Source organism: Cucurbita moschata, unplaced genomic scaffold (genome assembly GCF_002738365.1).
Source record: "Cucurbita moschata cultivar Rifu unplaced genomic scaffold, Cmos_1.0 Cmo_Scf00019, whole genome shotgun sequence".
Taxonomy (NCBI): Eukaryota; Viridiplantae; Streptophyta; class Magnoliopsida; order Cucurbitales; family Cucurbitaceae; genus Cucurbita; species Cucurbita moschata.
The window spans coordinates 1,369,954-1,394,077 of NW_019268535.1; the positions used below are offsets into that span (position 1 = coordinate 1,369,954).

General features: G+C 36.3%; 4 protein-coding genes across 8 annotated transcripts; 1 reads left to right on the forward strand and 3 right to left on the reverse strand.

Annotated features, from left to right (window-relative positions):
* Window positions 1–406: 406 nt before the first annotated feature.
* On the reverse strand, window positions 407–4,380 carry LOC111457148 (argininosuccinate synthase, chloroplastic-like). The gene is made up of 10 exons (XM_023099309.1): window positions 4,195–4,380; window positions 3,896–3,954; window positions 3,708–3,789; window positions 3,226–3,367; window positions 2,834–2,882; window positions 2,535–2,717; window positions 2,290–2,364; window positions 2,015–2,200; window positions 1,558–1,646; window positions 407–1,209 (listed from the first exon to the last, which is right to left on the reverse strand). The coding sequence occupies exons 1-10, from the start codon at window positions 4,259–4,261 to the stop codon at window positions 657–659; spliced, it is 1,485 nt and encodes a 494-aa protein (XP_022955077.1). The 5' UTR covers window positions 4,262–4,380; the 3' UTR covers window positions 407–656.
* Window positions 4,381–9,669: 5,289 nt separating this feature from the next.
* On the reverse strand, window positions 9,670–13,117 carry LOC111457062 (protein ROOT INITIATION DEFECTIVE 3-like). Its single transcript, XM_023099190.1, has 8 exons — window positions 12,625–13,117; window positions 12,316–12,429; window positions 12,001–12,134; window positions 11,752–11,896; window positions 11,471–11,670; window positions 10,517–10,638; window positions 10,192–10,412; window positions 9,670–10,070 (listed from the first exon to the last, which is right to left on the reverse strand). The coding sequence occupies exons 1-8, from the start codon at window positions 12,853–12,855 to the stop codon at window positions 9,852–9,854; spliced, it is 1,386 nt and encodes a 461-aa protein (XP_022954958.1). The 5' UTR covers window positions 12,856–13,117; the 3' UTR covers window positions 9,670–9,851.
* Window positions 13,118–14,401: 1,284 nt separating this feature from the next.
* Window positions 14,402–17,949, forward strand: LOC111456735 (cycloeucalenol cycloisomerase). The gene is made up of 8 exons (XM_023098710.1): window positions 14,402–14,613; window positions 14,688–14,851; window positions 15,156–15,239; window positions 15,477–15,518; window positions 15,976–16,086; window positions 16,163–16,354; window positions 16,506–16,603; window positions 17,558–17,949. The coding sequence occupies exons 1-8, from the start codon at window positions 14,607–14,609 to the stop codon at window positions 17,727–17,729; spliced, it is 870 nt and encodes a 289-aa protein (XP_022954478.1). The 5' UTR covers window positions 14,402–14,606; the 3' UTR covers window positions 17,730–17,949.
* Window positions 17,950–18,035: 86 nt separating this feature from the next.
* On the reverse strand, window positions 18,036–23,753 carry LOC111456736 (elongation factor 1-delta 2-like). Of its 5 annotated transcripts, XR_002712813.1 has the most exons (9): window positions 23,598–23,753; window positions 23,399–23,504; window positions 23,157–23,273; window positions 22,977–23,055; window positions 22,713–22,827; window positions 22,498–22,611; window positions 22,231–22,392; window positions 22,099–22,152; window positions 18,036–18,218 (listed from the first exon to the last, which is right to left on the reverse strand). XR_002712813.1 is itself a non-coding variant. In XM_023098712.1 (8 exons), coding segments are annotated over exons 1-8 (819 nt in total). In that variant the 5' UTR covers window positions 23,722–23,753; the 3' UTR covers window positions 18,036–18,298. The 5 variants fall into 5 exon arrangements, 4 of the variants coding, with proteins under 4 accessions (XP_022954480.1, XP_022954481.1, XP_022954482.1 ...); XM_023098712.1 differs by lacking the exon at window positions 22,099–22,152 and having other exon boundaries at window positions 18,036–18,300; XM_023098713.1 differs by lacking the exons at window positions 22,099–22,152; window positions 22,231–22,392; window positions 22,498–22,611; ... (2 more) ...; window positions 23,157–23,273; window positions 23,399–23,504 and adding exons at window positions 18,401–18,562; window positions 18,682–18,795; window positions 18,897–19,011; ... (1 more) ...; window positions 19,339–19,455; window positions 19,584–19,689 and having other exon boundaries at window positions 18,037–18,300.
* Between the last annotated feature and the right edge of the window lie 371 nt (window positions 23,754–24,124).

Below are 24,124 nucleotides of genomic sequence, written 5' to 3' on the forward strand. Positions count from 1 at the left end.
TTATAATTTAAGTAGTAGCCATTATAATATTAATGAGCATAAGAGTTACAATTCTTTCATGGACCATATGTGTTAAAGTTAAATGAATATATATATATATATATATATATATATATATATATATATATATATATATATATATATATATATATATATTAGAGGCTTCTTTCATCTATTCCGTTCAAAGAGTGATTGATCGAGATCAATTCAGTCACATTTTCATTCATTTAAAAGATTAACCTCAATTCGACAATGAAGAATAATGTGACCAAGGAAACTACTATTGCAACTTTCTGTGAGTCTTAATATAACGGGTTCGTCCAAACTTTTTGTGAGTCTTAATATAACGGGTTCCCATATTTTCGGGTTATATTAATTTAACTTTGAATAAGAGAATAATCTTTATAAAATATCTCTAATATACTATTATAATAACGTGCAAGAGAAGTGAACAAATAGCCAAAAACCCAACAAAATTTGACCCCTTATGGAACCTAAATTAAATGTACCAAAATCAGCTTCAAGCTAATAGAAACAACAAGAGATGTATACACATTAAAACAGCCAATCAAACAAATTCAGACAGTTCGACGGATTAAAATTACCTTTTAGATTGTTGTGCAAAAAGGTATGTTGATCGTCTGAGAGTGGGCGGCTCAGAGCTCCTTTTCCAGCATTGCCCGGACTCTGGTTGGAAGGCCATACAGGCGGATGAAACCAGCGGCATCAGCCTGATTGTAGATCTGCCCGTTTTCGAAGGACGAGATATCTTCCCGGTAAAGACTGTATATACTTCGCCGGCTGGCGACATGGACGGAGCCTTTGTAAAGCTTGAGAGTGACGGTGCCGGTTGTGTGTTCTGTGATCTTCTCCATGAAAGCATCCATGGATTCACGAAGAGGGTCGAACCATCTACCTGCGTAAACCAACTCTGCATATTTGAGGGCGAGGGAGTCTTTTACTTGAATGGTTTCTCGGTCGAGTGTTAGAGACTCGAGCTCACGGGTGGCTGCGAAAAGGATGGTTCCTCCTGGAGTTTCATAGACACCTCGACTCTTCATGCCAACGAGACGGTTTTCAACCATGTCAATTCTGCCAATTCCATGCTTTCCACCGATTTCGTTTAGTTTGGTGAGAAGAGATGCTGGTGAAAGAGCCTCGCCGTTGACAGAAACAGGGAGACCTCCGACAATCCCTATTTCGACGTATCTGCAGAACGTGATGGTATGGTTGAGCTTGTTGAACAGAAAATGGCGAATACCCACCAAAGGACCTAAGGTATTACATTACAACAAAGCAGAACAGTCTCCTTTTCATACTATTTCAACACTTAATTTTCCAGCTGGGTATAGTAGAGCAAAAGGATGAACTTGATTTTAGGACGGTTCATATTAGCTCCTTTTCACAACCGTTGGTAATAAAATTTTAAATAGTTGTGGACAGATTCAAGAACAGAACCATTATTGCAAAGAATACACTTCCAGTTATTCAGATCAAATTAAAGTGTAGGCATTAAACAAGAGAGTGAAAACGTGGTATTTAGATAAGGAAGCTTACTCGGGTTCGTTTGGCGCGTCTTCTGGATCTGTAGACATCATGTACATGTCCTTTTTAGGTTCGTTTGCTGGATCCTCCAAAATGTCCCCCTACAGTTATAATGCACAAGAGAACATCACTTGGGTTGGTTAATAATGAGCTTACTTATGAACATCATTTCCATTCTTTCCCTATGCTTTCATTAAGAACTATAGACCAGGTCAACTTCATCAGCTGATATAGTTCATCAAATTTATAGTCCATCCCGAAAAGCGTGGAACAATGAAAAATTCATTAAGGCGAAGTGAAAAGCACACCAAAAAGAAAAGAAAAGCTACCCTCACCTTAAAGAAACCCCCCAAAGATTTGACATAAAACAATATCTCAATTTACAATCATTTAATTTCAGCATCGTATATGTGCGAGAGAGAAAAGACGATAGATGAATGATGAATCGATGAATACTAATAAGCAGTACCTCATGACTAAGATGCCACAAGTTGCGGTCTCGACTGTAAATAGATTTCTTTGTCACTGGAACAGGTATATTATGCTTCTTGGCATATTCAATAGCATCTTCTCTTCCAGTAATATCCCATTCCCTCCACGGTGCCACCACATTTAGATTGGGATTTAGAGCAAAAAAGGCCAACTCAAAGCGTACCTAATAGATATATCAGACCAATTGTATTCATCAGGGGAAAGAATATACTCAAATAGTCATATATCAAGATCATGTTGTGAGGGCATTACCTGATCATTTCCTTTCCCAGTGCATCCATGAGAAACAGCATCAGCTCCAACTTCTTTGGCAACATCCACCATGGCCTATTTTTTCCAAATACCAAACCAACAGGTAAGAACCATGAACATGATAAATGTGATTGGAGCTTAGAGTCACTTATAACCTTAAATTTACTTACTGTTGGGAAATCCATATCGCTAATTTAACTTAGAAATCAGGACTACCAGCGGCAAAACTACAAGTTAGAACCTACCTTTGCAATAACTGGACGGGCCATGGATGTCCCAAGCAGGTATTTTCTTTCATAAATTGCACCAGCACGTAAGCACGGAAATATGAAGTCTCTTACAAATTCTTCCTTCAAGTCCTTCACCACCAATTGACAAGCCCCACTTGCTCTAGCCTTCTTTTCCAAACCTTCCAATTCCTTCATGCCCTGCAAATTGAGCCCACGAATAGATGCAAAAAGATAAATTTCATAAGGTTTCCAATCACGTGTTGGGTTATCCCATAAAAAAACACAAAACAAGTTCACTTTCGCAAATTACATACCTGACCAACATCTGCAGTAAAACATACAACTTCGCAACCATAATTCTCCCTGCAATACATACAATAGTTAATTCCCATAGAAGAGAATAATTAAGACTCGGTGAAAGGAGAATAAAAAGTGCTGCATAAATCCCAAAAGAGGAAGGCAGGGCAATTGCAAGTGATATAGAAAGAACAACTGAGAGCTCAAAGCAAAAACCAAGCAGTACAGGAAAAAGGGAATGGTAACTCATAAAAGTCAGATGTACTGAAGAGCCAGTATCAGCTATCTCTCAGTTCTTCAATCATGCGACTACTGCCACTTGCTGAATGAGTATTTGATAAGTTTAGAAGTCCATGGCTAGATCAATAAACAACATAACTCTGAATCGGTGTAAGAAATGAAGACCTACCTCAGCCAGGGAACAATGACTGATGTGTCTAAGCCACCACTATAAGCCAAAACAACCTTATTCAACTGCCCTCGCAGACCTCTAGTCCCTCTACCATTGGCAGTTTCGACCTCACTCTCACTCTGCAATATTGCCTGTATAACTGTATTCAACAGTGATTCAAAAAGAAAGATTAAAAGTTTTATAAACACGATGTGAAGAGAAAAATACAAAAGCACATTTTATAAAGCATCTAAATCACAGAGTAAAACAAGCAAGGCAAAATATACCACTAGGCTGCTCTTTTAAAGTAAATATACCCACATCTACGAACGTAATCACCATCTATTCAAATAGTACTAAAAGAGTGACTCCATGATTAAAAGCTCCATCAGATATAAACTCCCTTGGCTTCTCCAAACGACTTAAAACTGGCGAACTAAACTAACCCAATAGACGGGGGGCGAATTAAGCACATATCAAGCAAACAAGCGGAACCTCACCGCTTTTCTTATTCGACCGCAGAACACCAGCCCTGTTACTAGCTATGCCATTGCCATGAAGTTCAGACGCTTTTGCACCCAGCTACACCCACGAATGCAATTGAATAAGTCCAAGATTCAGATAAAACAGGCCGATATCGATCAAATTCATTGAATAACAGAAGGGAAAGCATCATTGATTCAAATACCTCTTGGAATAAATGCAACTTCACCGGGCCAGATATTCTGCAATAATTCGCCACTGACTCTGAAAATGAAAACATAAGTGTGAAATCTCAGGTAATGTACTTTAAAAACCACAGGACATAACATATGATTAACAAAACTCAATCGAATCATATTCTCCACCATCTTTTCAAAAGAACATTACAGAGTAGCCACAAACTCAAATAGACAAATCAAAAACGTTACCACGAACATATCCATTCCCATTTCCGTTCCCATTTCCATTTCCATTTCCAACGAATGAAGATTTCGAACGAAATACCTGTTTTGGATGGCTGAAAAGCACCAGTAGCCGATGAGAACAGAGAGCCTCCCATTAACCGAGCCATGATGTTAGCGGCGACGATAGTGACCTTCGCAAATCTCAGAGAAGAACAACCTTCTGACAATCAGCTTTCTGACAACCAGCTTTCTGAAAATGGCTAAGACGCTAGGGTTTAAAATATTGAACGGCCGACGGCCATCTTTATATTGCCGCGTAATACTGACGACTTAATGAACGAGGAAATCGCTATTAATGTTACGGTTAATCGTCTTTTTGACGCACAATTCATTTTCATCGGCGATTAATCGGCCCTCCAATAATATATTTGAAGAATTCACCGCATTTTCTTATTTTGTTTTAATTCATAATTATCATAATAATTAATTAATTAATTATGCCTTAACCAAATATTAGAAACATCTCCATCGACTTTATATTATCCACTTACACTTGACAGCCTTTGTGAGTTGGATTTTCTCTTTTTCTTTTGTCATTTTGTAATTTTATATAATAATTTATAATTAAAAAAATTATTTTATTCCAACGTCAATGTCAATCAACTGGTTAGTATAAATTCTGGATCAAAATATAAAAATTTTCAAATTTCATCCTTAAATTAAAAAAATAAATAAATAATAGATCTCGACCGTGTGAATTTTATTTTTGTACTATATTTTTTAAATTCAACAATATTGAAAAACGAATAATTCAAACGGCTGACATTTTGGTCTGTAGTATATATTATTTTTTTTCAATATTTTAAATTATTTAAATTAATGTCAATACTTTTAATGTCTTACCTTTATTATTGTTGTTAGCTTTAATTATTATTGTTAGTTTATAGTAATTTTCTAAAAAATAAATCTCTCAATAAAATTCATTTTTTTTATTATTTTATCAAAATTGATAAAAAAAAATAATAAAATAAAAAACCAATTTCAAAATAATAATAGACTATATATTAACTAATTTTAAATTTTAAAATTATAAAACTAAAATAGAATAAGGTCTAAAACATGATGATCATCATTTAACCATAATTAATTTGTATTATTAACGATTAAATCTCTCAAATGTGTGACATTGAAAAAAACTATATATATATTATGTATTTGAAAAGATATAGAATCTTTGGATGGACCTATATATATATATATATATTTTTAAAAAAAAATACCCCATCTTTGAATGGGACCAAGGGAAGAAAGCAAATATATATTCTTTTTATTTTGATTTAGTCCTAAGTTTTCAAATATTATATTTTTTTCCTTAAAATTTGAGGTTAATTTCTATTTTATCCCTGCATTTTTTTATTTTACCTTTTTTTTCATTTATGTTAATTTCCTCTCAATTAATTTAATTCTTTGTCACTAATTTTTTTTTATTAGTATAAATCAAGGAAAATGTATGGTACCTTGAATTTTTACTATAAATAATCTTTTGTTTCTTGCTCAATCAGGAAAATCTGTCGTTTATAATCAAGGAGAATATATGGTTTCTTATGAATCAAAGAGAATATATGGTTTCTGAATTCTTACTATCAATCAGAATCTCTGGTTTCTTACCCTAAATTTTTACTATCAATCAGAATCTCTGGGAATCTATAGTTTCTTATCATGAATCGAGGAGAATATATGGTCTCTTACCTTAAATAAAAGAGAATATATGATTTCTATCATGAATTAAGAAGAATTTATAGTTACCACATGAATGGAAGAGAATCTATTGTTTCTTGCCTTAAATAAGAGAGAATCGATAGTTTCTTCCCTAAATCAGGAAGAATCTATAGTTTCTTACCCTGAATCAAGAAGAATATATGGTTTTTTACCCTGAATTCTTACTATCTATGTTTCTCCCTAAATTATAGTTTCTTACCCTGAATCAAGAAGAATTTATGGTTTCTTACTATGAATCAAGTAGAATCTGTTGTTTAATCAAGGAGAATCTATGGTTTCTTACCGTGAATCAAGGAGAATCTATGTTTCTTACCCTGAATTCTTACTATCAATCAAAATCTCTAGTTTCTTACCCTGAATTCTTTCTATCAATCAGAATCTCTAGGAATCTATGGTTTCTTATCATGAATCGAAGAGAATCTATGGTTTCTTATCATGAATTGAAGAGAATCTATGGTTTCTTACCTTCAAGAAAGGAGAATTCCTTAAATAAAAGATAGGGTTTCTACCATGAATCAAGAAGAATCTATAGTTACCATGAAGGAGAATCTTTTGTTTCTTACTATGAATCAAGGAGAATATGTTGTTTCTTAGAATCAAGGAGAATCTTTTGTTTCTTACTATGAATCAAGGAGAATATGTTGTTTCTTAGAATCAAGGAGAATCTATGGTTTCTTACCGTGAATCAAGAAAAATCTATGGTTTCTTGCCGTGAATTAAGGAGAATTTATGGTTTCTTACGGTGAATGAAAAAGAATCTATTGTTTCTTCCCTGAATGAAAAAGAATCTATTGTTTCTTCCCTGAATAAGGAAGAATCTATGGTTTCTTATCATGAATCAAGAAAAATCTATGGTTTCTTCGTATGAATCAGGAAGAATTTGTTGTTTCTTATTATGAATCAAGGGAAATCTATGGTTTTTTTTGCCTGTATTCTTACTATAAATCATAATCTCCCTGAATTCTTACTATCAATCAGAATCTCTGGTTTCTTACCCTGAATCAAAGAGAATCTATGGTTTCAAAAAGAATCTATGGAGAATGTATGGTTTCTTACCATACATGAAAAAGAATTTGTTGTTTCTTACTCTGAATCAAAGAGAATATATGGTTTCTTATCCTGAAGTAAGGAGAATATATGGTTTCTTACTATAAATCAGGAAGGATCTTTTGTTTCTTACCTCAATCAGAGAGAATTTGTTGTTTCTCACATGAGTCAAGAAGAATCTATGGTTTCTTGCATGAATCAAAGATTAAGGAGAATATATGGTTTCTTTTATGAATCAAGAAGAATATATGGTTTCAAGGAGGATCTATGGTTCCTTACCCGAATCAAGAGAATCTATGGTTCCTTACCTGAATCAAGAGAATTTATGATTTCTTATCCTGCATTTTTATTATAATTAAGGAGAATCTCTGATTTCTTATCAGGAATTCTTACTCTAAATCAAAGAGAATCATTGGTTTCTTACCATAAATTCTTATTATAAATCAAAGAGAATCTATGATTTCTTATCATGAATCGAGGAGATTTCTTACTGTGAATCGAGAATCTATGGTTTCTTAAATCAAGAAGAATCTATGGTTTCAAGGAGAATCTATGGTTTCTTGCCCTGAATTTTTATTATAAATGAGAGAAAATTTTTTATCATCATGAATTCTTATTATAAATCAAGGAGAATATACAGTTTCTTTTCATGAATCAAGGAGAATCTATGGATTCTTATTATGAATTAAGGAAAATCTATGATCAATCAAGAAGAATCTCTGGATTCTTATTATGAATTAAGGAAAATCTATGATGAATCAAGGAAAATCTATAGATTCTTATTATGAATTAAGGAAAATCTATGGTTTTATACCTGAATCAAAGAGAATATATAGTTTCTTACCCTGAATCAAAGAGAATCTATAGTTTAATCAAGGAGAATCTATGGTTTCTTACCTTGAATCAAGGAGAATCTATGGTTTCTTACCATAGAATTTCTTACCGTGAATCAATGAGAATCTATGACTTCTTACCATGAACGAGGAGAATTTCTTACCGTGAATCAATGAGAATCTATGACTTCTTACCATGAATTAAGGAGAATCTATGATTTCTTATCATAAATCAACAAGAATATATGGTTTCTTACCATGAATAAAAAAGAATCTATGGTTTCAAAGAGAATTTATGGTTTTTTACCATGAATCAAGAGAATTTTTGATTTCTTACCCAGCATTTATATTATAATTAAGGAGAATCTCTGATTTCTTACCATGAATTCTTACTCTACATCAAAGAGAATCATTGATTTGTTACTATGAATTCTTATTATAAATTAAAGAGAATCTCTAGTTTCTTGTTATGAATCCAGGAAAATCTCTGGTATCATGAATTAAGGAAAATCTATGGTTTCATGTCATGAATCAAAATAAAATCTCTTGTTTCTTACTCTGAATCAAATAGAGTTTATGGTTTCTTACCATGAATCAAGGAAAATCTATGTTTCTTACTATGAATCTATGGTTTCTTACCATAAATTAAGGAGAATCTCCAATTTCTTACCTGAATCAAAGAAAATCTAGGGTTTACCTGAATGAAAGAAAATCTATGGTTTCTTAAAATCGAGGAGAATCTATGGTTTCTTACCGTGAATTCTTATTATAAATCAAAAAGAATTTTCTTACCTAAATGAAAGAGAATCTATGGTTTCTTATCGGGATGAAGGAGAATCTATGGTCCTGAATCAAAGAGAATCTATGGTTGAATTCTTATTATAAATCAAAGAGAATTTTCTTACCTGAATGAAAGAGAATCTATGGTTGAATTCTTATTATAAATCAAAGAGAATTTTCTTACATGAATGAAGGAGAATCTATGGTTTTTTACCTGAATCAAAGAGAATCTATAGTTTCTTAATCAAAGAGAATCTATGGTTTCTTAGAGAATCTATGGTTTCTTACCATGAATTCTTATTATAAATCATGAAGAATCTATGGTTTCTTATCATGAATCAAGGAGATTTTTTACCGTGAATCAACGAGATTTCTTACCATGAATGAACGAGATTTCTTATCATGAATCGAGGAGAATTTATGGTTCTTTAACATGAATCGAGGAGAATATATGGTTCCTTACCATGAATCCATGGTTCCTCGCCATGAATCCAGGAGAATCTATGGTTCTTCACCATGAATCCAGGAGAATCTATGGTTGAATCCAGGAGAATCCAGAAGAATTTCTGATTTACTGGTTTGTTTTTAGATTTCCTGATTTGTTTGTTATCATGAATCAAAGAAAATCTATATTTGTTTGTTATCATGAATCAAAGAAAATCTATGATTTCTTGGTTTCTTTGATACCATGAATCAAGAAAAATCTATAGTTTTTTGGTTTGTTTATTACCGTGAATCAAAGAAAATGTATGATTTCCAAGTTTGTTACCTGGATCAAGGCCTACCAGTAATCCTCATTATCCTGATTTGTTTGTTACCATGGATCAAAGAAAATGTATGATTTACTGGATTGTTGCATGGATCAAAGAGAATGATTTCCTAGTTTGTTATATGAATCAAAAAGAATATATGATTTCTTTATTTGTTACATGGACCAAGACCTACCGTGTGATCCTCATTATACACACCTATAAATACATGAGGTATACCATGTGATCTTCATTATCCACATCTATAAATACATGAGGTGATGACCCATATAGGTCATAGTGCCCGGTAACCCTAAACCCTAAAAGAAAATGAGAAAAATCCCAAATTAAATAGTATTTAAACACTCATCTCCCCTCCATGATTTCTAAAATAATGAACCATTTTATTAAAACCATATTTCTTAAAGAAGTTAGACCAAACTTCAAAGCAGCAATAGGTAGAACAAATCTAGAAATGGAAATTTAGCAAACATGAAACTAAGGAACAGACCCAGAAAAAGAACAAAAAGGTTTATCACTTACAGCCGGTCCCTAAGATCATCTAAAGATCAATGGAATGACAATGGATGCTTCTCCCTAGTCCGAGCGACTCGATCTCTTTGATCTTTTCGTTTCTTCGGGAACAAACGAGTCTGCATCATGTCAAGCAACTTTGATTGAAGATGGTTGTTCATCTCCATAACTTGCTTCGTCATTCTAGACGCCCACATTCGGCTTTGTAAACGTGTATCGACTTTCATCTGTATTGCTGCTGATGTCCCTTCTGTCTGAACACACAATGGCAAGGGAGTATGAATATATTGATAATACAAGCTGCAATTTATCCATTGGACTTACTTAGCAGCTACAGTGAAGGCACAATGTAGAAGAGTTGAAAGAGAGAGTGACCTTCATATCAAATATTTGCTGATTCAGTGAACCGGCACTTGTGAATCCGACGAGATTTGGATTCTCCCCGAGGGGTCGGGAAGAGGGAAAGAGAGGTATTGTGCTCGTCGACAAGTTGGCTGGCTGGGGATACTTGTCGAACTGTTTCAAGACTCTCTTACGGTTTGACGTAGAGATCAGCAGCGACGACCGTGGAACTGCTACCAAGTTGGTTATTCTCCCTGTTGATAGATCCCATATAAGTTTGTGTTCATCGACAAAAGGACACGAAGAACAGAACATTAAATTGCCTCGAACAAGAAAATTACATCTGAGGAGTAATTACCTTTCTTGTGGTCAAGCTTTTGAATGATCCTCTGACTATCGATGTCCCATATGCAGACTGTGCAATCCTCGGATGCAGAAACTAGATCCATTTGACTGAAGGCCAGAGCAGTAATAGCTCCCCTGCATTAATGGTGGAAACTTGAACATGAAGTTACCATTAAAGTGTACAAGGCAAAGGAACAAAGATGGTCTTGCAGCTTGTATAAGATTAATTGTTGTCAAAGGAAAGAAAATATATTGCAGCTTGTATAAGATTAATTGTTGTCAAAGGAAAGAAAATATATAACAGCCAAGCCCAAGCCCATCACTGGCATATATTGTCCTAACTTTTCTATTCAGGATTCTCATCAAGGTTTCTAAAATGCGTCTACTAGGGAGAGGTTTCCACACCCTTATAAGGAATGTTTCGTTCCCCCCTCCAACTAATGTGGGTTCTCACAATCCACCCTTTTGGGGCCCTGTGTCCTCGCTGGCACACCCCCTGGTGTCTGGCTTTGATACCACTAGCAAATATTGTTCTCTTTGGGTTTTCAAGTTCGGGCTTCCCCTCAAGGTTTTTAAAACGCGAATACTAGGGAGAGGTTTCCACACCCTTATAAGAAATGTTTTGTTCTCCTCTCCAACCGATGCGGGATCTCACAATCCACCTCCTTGGGGCCCAGCGTCCTTGTTGGCACACCGCTTGGTGTCTGGCTTTGATACCATATATAACAGCTCAAATCCACCACTAGCAGATATTGTCCTCTTTGGGTTTTCACTTTCAGGCTTCCCTTCAATGTTTTTAAAACACATCCACTAGGGAGAGATTTCCACATCCTTATAAGGAATGTTTCGTTCCTCTTTCCAACTGATGTGGGATTTTAGAACGACGATAATAAGAATTTAAAAAATAACAGAAAAGGAAAGTCGTACTACAAACAACACAGAGAAATTTCCAAGTAGCATACATTACTTGTGTCCTGTTGATGCAAATAATTGGCTTTCTTTAATGGTAATGCAGTTATCCAATCCAAATTCAAGCCTGCTAGCAAAAATTTTTCCATCAACAGTCCCAGAGAACAGAAATTGCTCAGTTGGATGAAGAACAATCTCAGTGATTCCCTCTACATGACCTTGAGTTCCCCGAATCATTCCCGACATTAAATCCCAAAACTGCAACCCAGAAATGTTAATCAAGCTATAAGGTTACCAGACCTCAAAAGAATAATAGATACAATGTTATAGTTTACCAACCTTTAAACTGCCATCGAGGGAGCTCGAAATGATCATCGACATCGAGTAGCCAGACATAGTAATTAGACCAGTTAAAGACGACTTATGTTCCATGAGACAGTATAATATTGGCTGTGCGCTTCCCACAAGTTCCACATCCAGCAAACTAGCATAAAGTTCGAGGGAAAAATTACGACGACGAAAAGCTACCGAAAATGCATCAATCAAAGAGGTTGTAAAGGCATTGTGAAGAGAATAGAATACATTTACCTAATCATGGACCAGACACAAATCATTCCATCGGCCGAACCAGTAATGAGAAACGAATCATCCCAAGAAAACAGGATGAATTTTATGGGCTTATGATGCCCACTCCAAAGCTTAAGCAATTTACCACTACCAACCTGCAAATTGCTTCAACCAAATGAGACTCTTAAGGATGTTCATGTACAGATTCTCATACAGATATACAAAATGGATTGAAAATAAGATGAACAACCAAATCAATATTGAATTATCACATATATGCATATAGATACCCGCATACTGGATGAAAAAACAAGAGAATTTCAGCCAACTACTGACCTCCCAGAGATGAATATTACCGGAATGAGCTCCGCCTGCAAGATATGCACCGTCCTTTGTTGAAGCAAGTGGTCCAATAGGCTCCAATGGATAGCTCCTAAGAGGGGACTGAGGCTGAAAAGGCACAATGATTTAGGGCTTAATTTGTAAATCACCCCTAAAATCGAACAAGTGAGTTCTTAATATTAATCGAGTTCAAGATTACTCAAGCGTGTTTGTAAAGAATCGAATCGTCTATGATTATCCAAACAATGATAGCATCTGAAAGACAATGTGTATTCAAAAGCAGATTAATCGATAGTTCAATACCTTGCTCAGGGACCAAACGAACATGGATCCACCACCAACGGACCCTTCCTTACGAGTCTGAGAAGCAACAAGGAACTCGTTTCTCAAGGAAATTAAACCATAAGAAGGCGAAGCGCAAGTCGGAATGTGAAGGAGAGTTTCGCCTGTTTTTGGATCCCAAATCGTAATCCCCGATCCCATGTTCTTGTCGCTGCACACAGCCAACGCCATTGTTTCGCCAACATTGCTCATTTTTTGACGTTGGAAGAGATGAAAGCAAAAATTCTCCCATTAATGGAGGCTATGGAGGTAATGCATGCGAAGGCCCGACTGCTTATGCGCGTGCATTCAATTCAATGACGCCTGTCAATTGAAAGAGACAAAATCAGTTGAAACGATTTGAACTTTCGGTTCACCTTCCAAGTTTGGCTTCAGGGATCAACGAGCCAAAATCCTCTCGGCGCTAGTGAACTCCGTGCAGTCAATTGCCGCCACCGCCACCGCCGCCGCCCGCTCGAACTTTTTGCAATAAGTACAAAAAATTAAAATTTTGGATTATTTATAAAATTTAGAGTTAAAATTGCTCTAATTTAACTTAATTTTCTAAAAATAATAATAATACCAATTTTTTTTAATTATTTAAGATAAAGCACCATATACTCCACCTAGTTCAGGGAAGGGAATCCGGACCGGTTACGGAGCGAAGACAGAGTGGTTGAAGGCTCAGTCGAATTAAAAGAGAAGAGAATCCTCAGTCTTTCCGGTCAGGGTTGAATGAATCTATTCTTTCATTGTCAAAGGCTATTAGTAGGGTCGGTTCACTCTTTCGGAGAACGAAACTAAAATAACGTTACTATCTTTAATGTCGGGAGATTTTAACCTCCAAATTTTAAGTCAATAAATAAAATTAAAATTGAAAAACGTTGTTTTTTTATTACAACGAGATCAAAATTTCACACATGTCAACGTTTTCAAGCTAATGTTTGTCTACTTTATTCCTCCCGCTCAACGGCATTCCATACTTCAAAGGTGATTTTTCTTATATTATCCGACCATCTCTTGTCTACTTTTGGACTTGGATCATTTCGGGACAAACCCTATCCTGCCTAAACCGGATCCATTGAGAATATTTATCTGAATGTTGACTCAGATAGCTGTCGCTGTCAAACTAAAGTACAGCTCAATACATCTTGTTTAACATAAAGACAAAGATTCCTGACCCATTATCAGACAATCTCCTATCTACTTTTGGACTTAGATCATCTCAGAACAGATACTATCCTGCCTAAAACGGATTCATTGAGAATATTAATTTGAAAGTTGACTCACATAGCTATTACTGTCAACTAAAAGGACAGCTCAATACATCCGGTTTAGCAGAAAGACAAACATTCCTGACTCATCATCAGACAATCACTTATTCACAAATCTCGTTGGTAGCTAATAGTTTGAATTTCCCATATCATGAAAAACTCTTTTCCCTCTGCTTAGCCATATCATCGGGATATTTTAGTGATAGGTTCTATAGGAACTGAATGATCGTATTTGGTCAAATACCTAACGACAACTCCTATCTTCCATTCATTACCGTGTTTTTGAACAAGTTCCTTGATAACAAGTCTAAGAGTTCGATATCGACCGTGACCTTGCTATAGAGCTAGGGCTGATGAATGCGTTAACTATTGGTATGATGCCGAAAATAGACCGATTTGATTCAAGACGAAAGTTCGAACGTGCTTGATTGAACTTAAAAAATAATAAATGATAATCACCAATATAATATAGTGTAGCGATTGAAGTACAAAAAAAATTGAGAGTGATCGTAGTGCAACAATGGCGAAAATTTGTATTTAAAAGGAAGCAGTCATCCTCAGTCATCGGCTTTGTGCTGTAATCTTGGAATTGCGAAGCCAGAAACTACACTCTTCTCTCTGTTTTCAGATTTCAGTCGGAGAATTTCAAGCCGAGATCGATCAACCTCGTTCAGATTCTTAATCGCTGTAATGGCCGGTGAGATTTCTTCTCTTCGTTTCGTTTTCTTCTGCTTTCGAATCCTGTATGATACTGTTCTTAACAATGTCCAGATCGAGCGCGCGCTCCCGCTCCCGCTCCCTCTCTCGCTCGTTCTTTTAGCCTATGGCTCTCTACGAATCCAAGCAAGAGATGGGGAGAATTGTTTTTTCTTTCCTACACTCCATTTTGGCTAACGCTTTGCTTGGGAATCATCGTCCCTTTCAAACTCTACGAGGTTTGCCCTCTCGAACTCGCTGAAATGGCGCCATTATCAACACTCTTTCTTTTGTTTGATATCACTGTATTGCTTGAGTTTCTGTTCATGTTCGGCTTTGTTTTCGAGAAGTCATCAAGGAAGAATGGAAGTGGCTAGGTTTCAAGATAGAATAGGGATTTAACCAAGAATTGGGACTCGACTGTGTTATGATTAAGCCTTTTCTGTTCTTGAAACCGATAATCATCTAGAAATTGCTTTGAGATGAACTTTTCTCAAATCTTTCTATTATCAAAAGTCTAAACATGATGATTCTGATTGACAGAGTTTCACGGAAATGGAATATATGGTTCTTGGTTTGGTTGCAGCAGTTCCTTCTTTCTTGATACCAGTGGTGTGGCCTGGAGAGGTAGAATTTACTAGCTCTTCATTTCTATGATCCGATAACCAAAACCCCTTCACATATTTGTTTATGGGAACCAATGGATTCCAGGTTAACTTCATGGGACAGGAAGATTTTCTTCAGTCTAAGGACTGGTGTTTCTCTAAGATTCACATGTGAAACTGAATGTTAATCACTAAAAAGTTCTAAAAAATCAAGATCTAGGCATATCAAGTGATATAATTTGCTTGGAATTGGTTGCAGGCTGACAGGAATTTGCCTTGGAAAGAGCGTTATTGGGTAAAGGTTAGTTTTCTACCATGTTTTAAGTCCAAGCGCAGGACCACCGCTCGTAGATATTGCCCTCTTTGGGTTTTTCCTTTCAGGCTTACCCTCAAGGTTTTTAAAACATGGTAGAGGTTTCCACACCTTTATAAAGAATGCTTCGTTCTCTGGTTGTTACAAATGGTATCAGAGCCAGACACCGAACAATGTGCAGCGAGGACGCTGGGCCCAAAGAGGGTGGATTGTAGGATCCCACATCGGTTGGGAGGAGGACGAATCATTTTTTACAAGGGTGGGAAAACCTCTCCCAAATAGACGCATTTAAAAACCTTGAGGAGAAGTCCAAAAAGGACGATATATGCTAGTGGTGGACTTGAACTATTACAATTGAACTCTCAACTCTCAAACGAGATAGCTACCACGAGATAGCTACCGATCAATTTAAACTCTACCTAAGATGTTTTCCTCTCTGTGGCAGGTTAGTCTATGGATAGCAATCTTCAGCTATGTGGGAAATTACTTTTGGACTCACTACTTTTTCACTGTTTTGGGGGCATCTTATACGTTTCCATCATGGAGGATGAACAATGTAAGATTGGAAGGAATTGAAAGGAAAAGTAGAAGAAAATAGCAGAAAGAAGATAAAGGATATGTTAATTTTGCAGGTACCTCACACGACGTTTCTTCTTACGCATGTCTGCTTTCTGTTGTATCATGTCACATCCAACATGACTCTTAGAAGACTCCGGCATTCTATTGCCAGCTTGCCGGAGCATATTCAACGGGCTACCATGATTGCATGGATTATGGCTCTCTCATACTTCGTTGCATACTTGGAGACTTTGGCTATTTCTAATGTAATTTCCTATCTTTCTCCTCTTATGTTCTTACAAAACTATTTCCAAGAAACCCTTTCAGCGAAATCTTCCTACTCGAAGAATCGGTCCTGTAGTTTACAACTCTTCTTTATACAGTAATTCAACCTATTGATACTTCGGGCATGTGCAGTTCCCTTACTACCAATTTCAGGATCGGGATTCAATGTACAAATTTGGCTCTTTGTTCTATGCTATCTACTTCTTCGTCAGCTTCCCAATGTTCTTGAGGTAAGACTCTCACTCTTGGTGCCTTAGTATGTATAAACCAGACACAAGTCTGCCATTTTCCTTCATGAGTTACAAAAACTAGATAAGGGAAGGAAGACAATGACTACTAATTGCAGAACTTAGATGGTGGTACCCAGATTTTCCATGATTCCTTTGAATCATCTTCTGTAGTTGTCATCGCCTTTTCTATTGCAAATAATATGGTATAAACTTCTATAATAGTTTACCCAATCAGGTTGAAAGTTTAGGTAACTCTGAAATTCCATATCGCTTGGAAAGAGTAATGAAACATTCCTCACAAGAGTGGAAATTTCGACAGCGATACTAATAGGCCAAAGTAGACAATATCAATTAGTAGTGAGTTTGGACTATTAAAAATGGTATTAGAACCAGACACCGAGCAGTGTGCCAGCAAGGATGCTAACCCCAAAAGGAGGTAGATTGTGAGATCCCACGTCAAGCTATAGTTTGTCCAATAGTGTTAAAAATTTAAATTTAGGTGACTCTTACTTGTGGACGTAGCTGCCATGTTTGGACCTTCGTAGCTCTATTTTATCACATTAAGCCGTAAGGGCTTGTAAAGCATGCTATATCAGAGAGAGTACTAGGAAAATGGTCATGGTGAGGACTCCGAATTAACTAAGATGAAGTGTAGAATTACAAGAATTAGTATCCTTCACATTATTAGGTGGTAACATATAGTTCACGGCCATCATGTACATGGTGCCTCTCGAGTTCTCTTTTCTATTGTCAACTGATTTTAGCTTCCTCAATGAACTCGTGCCTTTCGAGTTTTCGAGTTCTCTTTTCTATTGTCAACTGATTTTAGCTTCCCCATTGAGCTTGGACTCTGGAACGCAAGTGTATATAGGAACAGGATGAGTTTGTTTTAAAGGTTAAATGCTACCACTTTTTTCTAATATCTTCCCATCATGGTGATTCAATGCACAACAGGATTGATGAGAAGCCTGGTGATCTCTGGGATTTGCAAAGAGTGGCCGTTGATTCTCTGGGAGCAGCAATGTTGGTGACGATCGTACTCGATCTATGGCGCATCTTCCTGGGGCCGATTGTACCAATTCCGAAAAAGCGATGCAGTGACCCAGGGCTGCCATGGTTTCTTTAACAAGTCAAATGAAACTTCAAAACCTGTTACCATAGTTTTTGTTCAATTTTTTGACACTCTGAAACCATTGTTTCAGATACCTTTAATAAAACCAAATACTTCTCTCATTGTCTACCACTTAACACTATTTGTGAGTTTTCCCTCACAAATTTACAAAGAGAGAAAACAAATATTAGATTCTTTGCTACAATATGTTGTCATACACCTGCAACATTTTCCACATGAACAATTATCACGTAATATTCAGTTTGACATGTCCATGAATGATTCTTCTATTCTATCACTCTGAAGATTAGGAAAAATTGAATGACGACAATTGTGGGATAAAAAACGATCTCGAGGAAGCGAAAGAAGCGTCAATCAAATGCTCAACAACTTAATCAGCAAAATTCATGAAACATGATAACTCAAAGACAATTTCAAGAAGCTCGCTTCAAAATTCGTAGAAGCAAGTAGACAACAAGTTTGAAGAGGTAGAAACGAGAAACAGACACATGAGATTGTAAACAAATAATAAAAAAGATCTTCCCTGGACTCGGCAACATCTTTGAAACCACCAAAGCTCAAAATTCTGCATGATGGGAACACCATAGTTGGTTAAAAAAATTAAAGGGTATTCAAGATATAGATAGTAAACACAAAATTTAAACAGCTTATGTTGAAGGACATACATATTTTGTTGAAGGCCACAATATCACAGCTCTGGACATGCTCGTTTATGGGTTCAACTGTCAGACGTTCCTCAATCAAATTGTCAACAGACACCAAGTCATCCACAATTGTGAGCATTATCTGCAATTTCTTAATACCATATCCAACAGGAACAAGCTTGGCTGCAATTTAAATTTTAGTGTCAAAACCCATTCATAAGATGTAACAATCAGTTGCATTACATGATAATGAAGTAATCGATAGCAGATAATGTTGACACAAGAAAATGCTTTAGACTTACATGCTCCCCAGAGCAAACCTTCCATCTCAACACTTCTTACGGCCTCTTCAAGTTTCTTCATGTCAGTCTCATCATCCCATGGTTTGATATCCATCAGAACTGATGACTTGCCAGCTGAAAAAGAAAAGCATGCACCACATCATGAAATCAGTTGTGTAAATAAGTCTTTATCTCACAGTGTAAGGGGGTTGCATAAAATCACTGATAAAACTCACATTCCTTCTTCTTAGTAGAAGCCTTGATTGACGCTGCACGCTCCTCAGCAGCCTTCTTTTCCTCCTCAGTTTCTTCACCAAAAAGATCCATATCGTCGTCATCGTCGTCAGCAGCCTGATAAAATTTTCGGAGTAATTAACGAGATGAAACCAGTCTATAATGCAGCATGCACCAAGAGGCAATGTATCGTATGGAGCACACAAAACATATAGGCAAAAGTAAACATTAGGTAACATTTCTACCTTTGCATCCCCGGCCGGTGGTGTTGCAATTGCCTCAGCTGATTCGAACTTAACGCCAGAACCCTCTCCAAAAACAGCGCTATAAAACAATTATCGAACCCATTGGTTATAGAACAAGTATTAAAGAGAACGTAACCATAAATCTACGAACATGAATTCAATGAAATCAGCCGCAAATTTAAGCATTTCGATTACTTACGAAACTCTCAAGAGTGCTTCGATGTGATTGCTCCACCTAGCCACGTTAAGATATTCGCTGGATACGGGTTTGGAGAGACTCTCGTAAACGGTAACGTCATCCTTTGAAGGCTGATACCTGAAGAAAACCATTCATAAACGATGAACATTAAAAAAAAACAAAACAGATCTACGCTTCACTCCGAACGAAGCCTTCGTATGAACACAATATCAAGTCAATTAAACAAAACAAGATCATAAACTAACCCGGAAATGTAGCTACGACTAAGCAAGTACTCATCAAGTTTTTTCAAACCGGCTGCCGATTTGACATCATGGAGTGCGACCGCCATTTCAAACTGAAGAGATTTCTCTGCACAAAAATCCGAAAGCCTAGTGATTAATTCATAATCTTTCAAGAATTAAACTTGTGAGAGACATCGAGAGTAGTGGATCGGAAACTTACCGCCGGCAGGGACGCTGCAACTCAAAAGTGAGAAGACGAGACTGGATGCTAAAGCCTGTTAGTGGCGTTTAGGGTTTCGGACTCCCTGCAGTATTTAAAGGAGGGAGGAGGACATAATCTGGTGCGCCGCGTGTATGCTATGTTATTGAGCTCAACGCCAATCGATCTCTTAACTCGGATAATCGATCTAAATTAATTTGTATTGAATTACTGAGTTTTTTTTCTAATTAACCTTTTAAATTTAATTATTTATTTATAGATTTGTTTTAGCCTTTCTTTATTTTTGTTTTAAATTTATAATTTTGATGTCACATTTTTATTTGTTTCTTCAATAACTAAAAAATAAATAAAATAAAGTCTTAGTTTCAAATATAACAAAATATGCAATAAAAACACATATGAGAGAGGGTTTCCAAACCTTTATTAAAAAAATGCGGCTGTTATAAATAGTATCACAGCCAGACACAGGACGATGTGCCAGCGATGATACTCCCCTGAAGGGGGTGGATTGCAAGAATCCCATATCGGTTGGGGAGGAGAACGAAGGAGAACAAAACTCGGGGCCGGATTGTAAGAATCCCACATCGGTTGGGGAGGAGAACGAATGAGAACAAAACATTCTTTATAAGAGTGTGGATTGTAAGATCCCACATTGTTTGGGATGGAGAACGAAACATTTTTTTATAAGAGTGTGAAAACTTCCGCTATATGGGACATTACTTTTGGACCCAGTACTTTTTCACTTGTTTGGGCATCTTATACGTTTCCGTTATGAAGGATGAACCATGTAAGAATTGGAGAAAATTGAAAGGAAAAGGAAAAGAAAATTGCAAGGTTTCTTCTTACGCACGTCTGTTTCTGTTGTATCACGTCACATCCAACATAACTCTTAGAAGACTCCGACATTCTATTGCCAGCTTGTCGAAGCATATTCAACGGGCTACCATGGTTGCATAGATTGTGGCTCTCTCATACTTCATTGCATACTTGGAGACTCTGGCCTTTGGGTTACCATGGTTCCATGGTTGCATACTGGGAGACTTAGTCATTTCTAATGTAATTTCCTATCCTCTCTTGTTCTTACAAAACTATTTTCAAAAACCTTTCTCAAAAGAATTTGTATCATTTTCAATCTTTATTTTTATCGAATAGAAGGAGAAAAACCGATTCTTTATATAGTAATTCGGCCTATTGATACTTTGGACGATCGGAATTTAACGTACAAAGTTGGCTCTTTATTCTATTTTTCCATTTTTCTTCGTGAATTACAAAAACTAGATAAGAGAAGGAAGACAATGATAACCATGAATCATCTTCTATAGTTGTCATTTTCTATTGCCCATAAACTTATCCTTGTACAAAGTTTAGATGACTCTAAAATCCCTCCCTCCTCACAACGGTATGAAAAATCCTCCCTAATAGAGGTATTTTGAAGTCAACCAAAAATCCTCCCTAATAGAGGTATTTTGAAATCGGAGGTTGACTGCAATACATAACAAACCGAATCGAACAATATCTACTAACTGTGAGCTCAAACTGTTACAAATAGTATTAAAGTCAGAGAGCTTAAAACTGTTACAAATAGTATCAGAATATCGAAGACTAGGCGGTGTACCAACAAGGACGTAAGGTCCTTAACGTGATAATAAGACCCTCATAGCTCTATTATAACATTAAGCCACTGGGGCTTGTAAAGCATGCTATTTTAGATTATTAAGTGGTAACATACAGTTCACGGCCATCGTTAATGTGGTGCCTTTCAAGTTCTCTTTCCTATTGTCAACTGATTTTAGCTTCCACACATTACTCGGACTCTGAAAGAGTTCGTTTTAAAGGTTAAATGCTACCGGTTCTTTCTAACATCCTCCCATCATGTTGGTTCAATACACAACAGGATTGATGAGAAGCCTGGTGATCGATCTCTGGGACTTGCAAAGAGTGGCCGAACACTATTTCTTATGGTTGCTATCTTCCATTGGATGCAATGTTAGATGCTTTGCTACAATATGTTGTCATACACCTGCATCATTTTCCACATGAACAATCTCATATGCAATATTCTGCTTCACATGTCCATGATCGATTCTTCTATTCTATCACACACTCAAGATTAGGAAAAATTGGACATTTTTAGCAACAATTGTGCGATAAACAAAGATCTCGAGAAAGCGAAAGAAGAGTCAATCAAATGCTCATCAACTTAATCAGCAAAATTCATGAAACATGATAACTCTACGATAATTCATAGATAAAAGTAGCAAAACTGGAAAGAAAAGTCGATACTGTAGACAAAACAAGTTTGAAGAGGTAGAAACAAAAGATCTTCCCCAAGACTCGGCAACATCTTTGAATCCACCAAAGCTCAAAATTCTGCATGATGGGAACAATAATTGGTTAAGAAAACTGAAGGGTATTCAAGATAGATAGTAGAATAAAAATGAGACGTACATATTTTGTTGAAGGCCACAATATCACAGCTCTGGACATGCTCGTTTATGGGTTCAACTGTCAGACGTTCCTCAATCAAATTGTCAACAGACACCAAGTCATCCACAATTGTGAGCATTATCTGCAATTTCTTAATACCATATCCAACAGGAACAAGCTTGGCTGCAATTTAAATTTTAGTGTCAAAACCCATTCACAAGAAGTAACAATCAGTTGCATTACATGATATAAAGATAATGTTGACACAAGAGAATGCTTTGGACTTACATGCTCCCCAGAGCAAACCTTCCATCTCAACGCTTCTTACGGCCTCTTCAAGTTTCTTCATGTCAGTCTCATCATCCCATGGTTTGATATCCATCAGAACTGATGACTTGCCAGCTGAAAAAAAAAGCATGCATCATATCATGAAAATCAGTTATGTAAATAAGTCTTTCTCTAACAGTGTAAAGGGGTTGCATAAAATCACTAAGAAAACTAACATTCCTTCTTCTTAGTAGAAGCCTTGATGGAAGCTGCACGCTCCTCAGCAGCCTTCTTTTCCTCCTCAGTCTCTTCACCAAAAAGATCCATATCGTCGTCATCGTCATCAGCAGCCTGATATAAGTTTCAGAGTAATTAACAAAATGAAAACAGTGTAGCAAATTAACTCTATAATGGAGTATGCACCAAGAGACAATGTATTTCCTGGCGTATGGAGCACACATAACATATAGGCAAAAGTAAACATTAGGTAACATTTCCACCTTTGCGTCCGCGCCCGGTGGGGTTGCAATTGCCTCAGCTGATTCGAACTTAACGCCAGAACCCTCTCCAAAAACAGCGCTAGAAAACCATTATCGAACCCATTGGTAATAGAACAATTATTAACGAAAACATAACCATAATTCTACGAACATGAATTCAATGACATTTCGATTACTTACGAAACTCTCAAGAGTGCTTCGATGTGATTGCTCCACCTAGCCACGTTAAGATATTCGCTGGATACGGGTTTGGAGAGACTCTCGTAAACGGTAACGTCATCCTTTGAAGGCTGATACCTGAAGAAAACCATTCATAAACGATGAACATTAAAAAAATAAACAGATCTACGCTTCACTCCGAACGAAGCCTTCGTATGAACACAATATCAAGTCAATTAAACAAAACAAGATCATAAACTAACCCGGAAATGTAGCTACGACTAAGCAAGTACTCATCAAGCTTTTTCAAACCGGCTGCCGATTTGACATCATGGAGTGCGACGGCCATTTCAAAATAATGAGATTTCTCTGTACGAAAATCCGAAAGCCTAGCAATCAGTTCATAATTTTTCAAGAATTAAACTTGTGAGAGACATCGAGAGGAGTGGATCGGAAACTTACCGCCGGCAGGGAAGCTGCAACTCAAAAATGAGAAGACGAGACTGGATGCTGATAATTGCTGAAGCCTGTTAGTGGCGTCTAGGGTTTTCGGCTCTGTGCAGTATTTAAAGGGGAAGAAGGGCATAATCTGGTGCGCCGATTGTATGCTATGTTATTGAGCTCCACGCCAACTCAGTTAATCAATCTAAATTAAATTTGTATTGAATTACTGTTTTTTTTTTTTTTAATTATTTCTTTATAGATTTGTTTTAGTCCTTTCTTTATTTATTTTAAATTAATAATTTTGATGTCACATTTTTATTTGTTTCTTCAACTAAAAAAATACAATATTTTAAATAAGATTTAAAAAAAAAACAAAAATCCATTAAATTATAAATTTAGTTTCCAATTTTAATATTTGTGCAAATATATCTCTAAATTTTCAATTTTGTCGAATAGTTGCGTATTTAATAATTAATGTATATTGCATCAAATAAAAAATATAATTTCGAGCAACAATGTCATATTCCATAAATATGAAATTTAAA

Coding starts and splice junctions, on each gene's coding strand:
- LOC111457148 (XM_023099309.1), bottom strand. CDS start 4,261: ATGGCTCGGTTAATGGGAGGCTCTCTGTTCTCATCGGCTACTGGTGCT. Junction 2,718..2,833: donor TTACTGCAGATGTTGGTCAG/GTATGTAATTTG, acceptor CTCAATTTGCAG/GGCATGAAGGAATTGGAAGG. Junction 2,365..2,534: donor CCCGTCCAGTTATTGCAAAG/GTAGGTTCTAAC, acceptor TGGAAAAAATAG/GCCATGGTGGATGTTGCCAA.
- LOC111457062 (XM_023099190.1), bottom strand. CDS start 12,855: ATGAGCAATGTTGGCGAAACAATGGCGTTGGCTGTGTGCAGCGACAAG. Junction 11,671..11,751: donor CCCTCGATGGCAGTTTAAAG/GTTGGTAAACTA, acceptor TCTGGGTTGCAG/TTTTGGGATTTAATGTCGGG. Junction 10,413..10,516: donor AAAGCTTGACCACAAGAAAG/GTAATTACTCCT, acceptor ATCTATCAACAG/GGAGAATAACCAACTTGGTA.
- LOC111456735 (XM_023098710.1), top strand. Junction 15,519..15,975: donor AAGAGCGTTATTGGGTAAAG/GTTAGTTTTCTA, acceptor TCTCTGTGGCAG/GTTAGTCTATGGATAGCAAT. Junction 16,087..16,162: donor CATCATGGAGGATGAACAAT/GTAAGATTGGAA, acceptor TTAATTTTGCAG/GTACCTCACACGACGTTTCT.
- LOC111456736 (XM_023098712.1), bottom strand. CDS start 23,721: ATGCCCTTCTTCCCCTTTAAATACTGCACAGAGCCGAAAACCCTAGAC. Junction 23,056..23,156: donor GAAGCACTCTTGAGAGTTTC/GTAAGTAATCGA, acceptor ATGGTTTTCTAG/CGCTGTTTTTGGAGAGGGTT. Junction 22,828..22,976: donor CACCGGGCGCGGACGCAAAG/GTGGAAATGTTA, acceptor AACTTATATCAG/GCTGCTGATGACGATGACGA.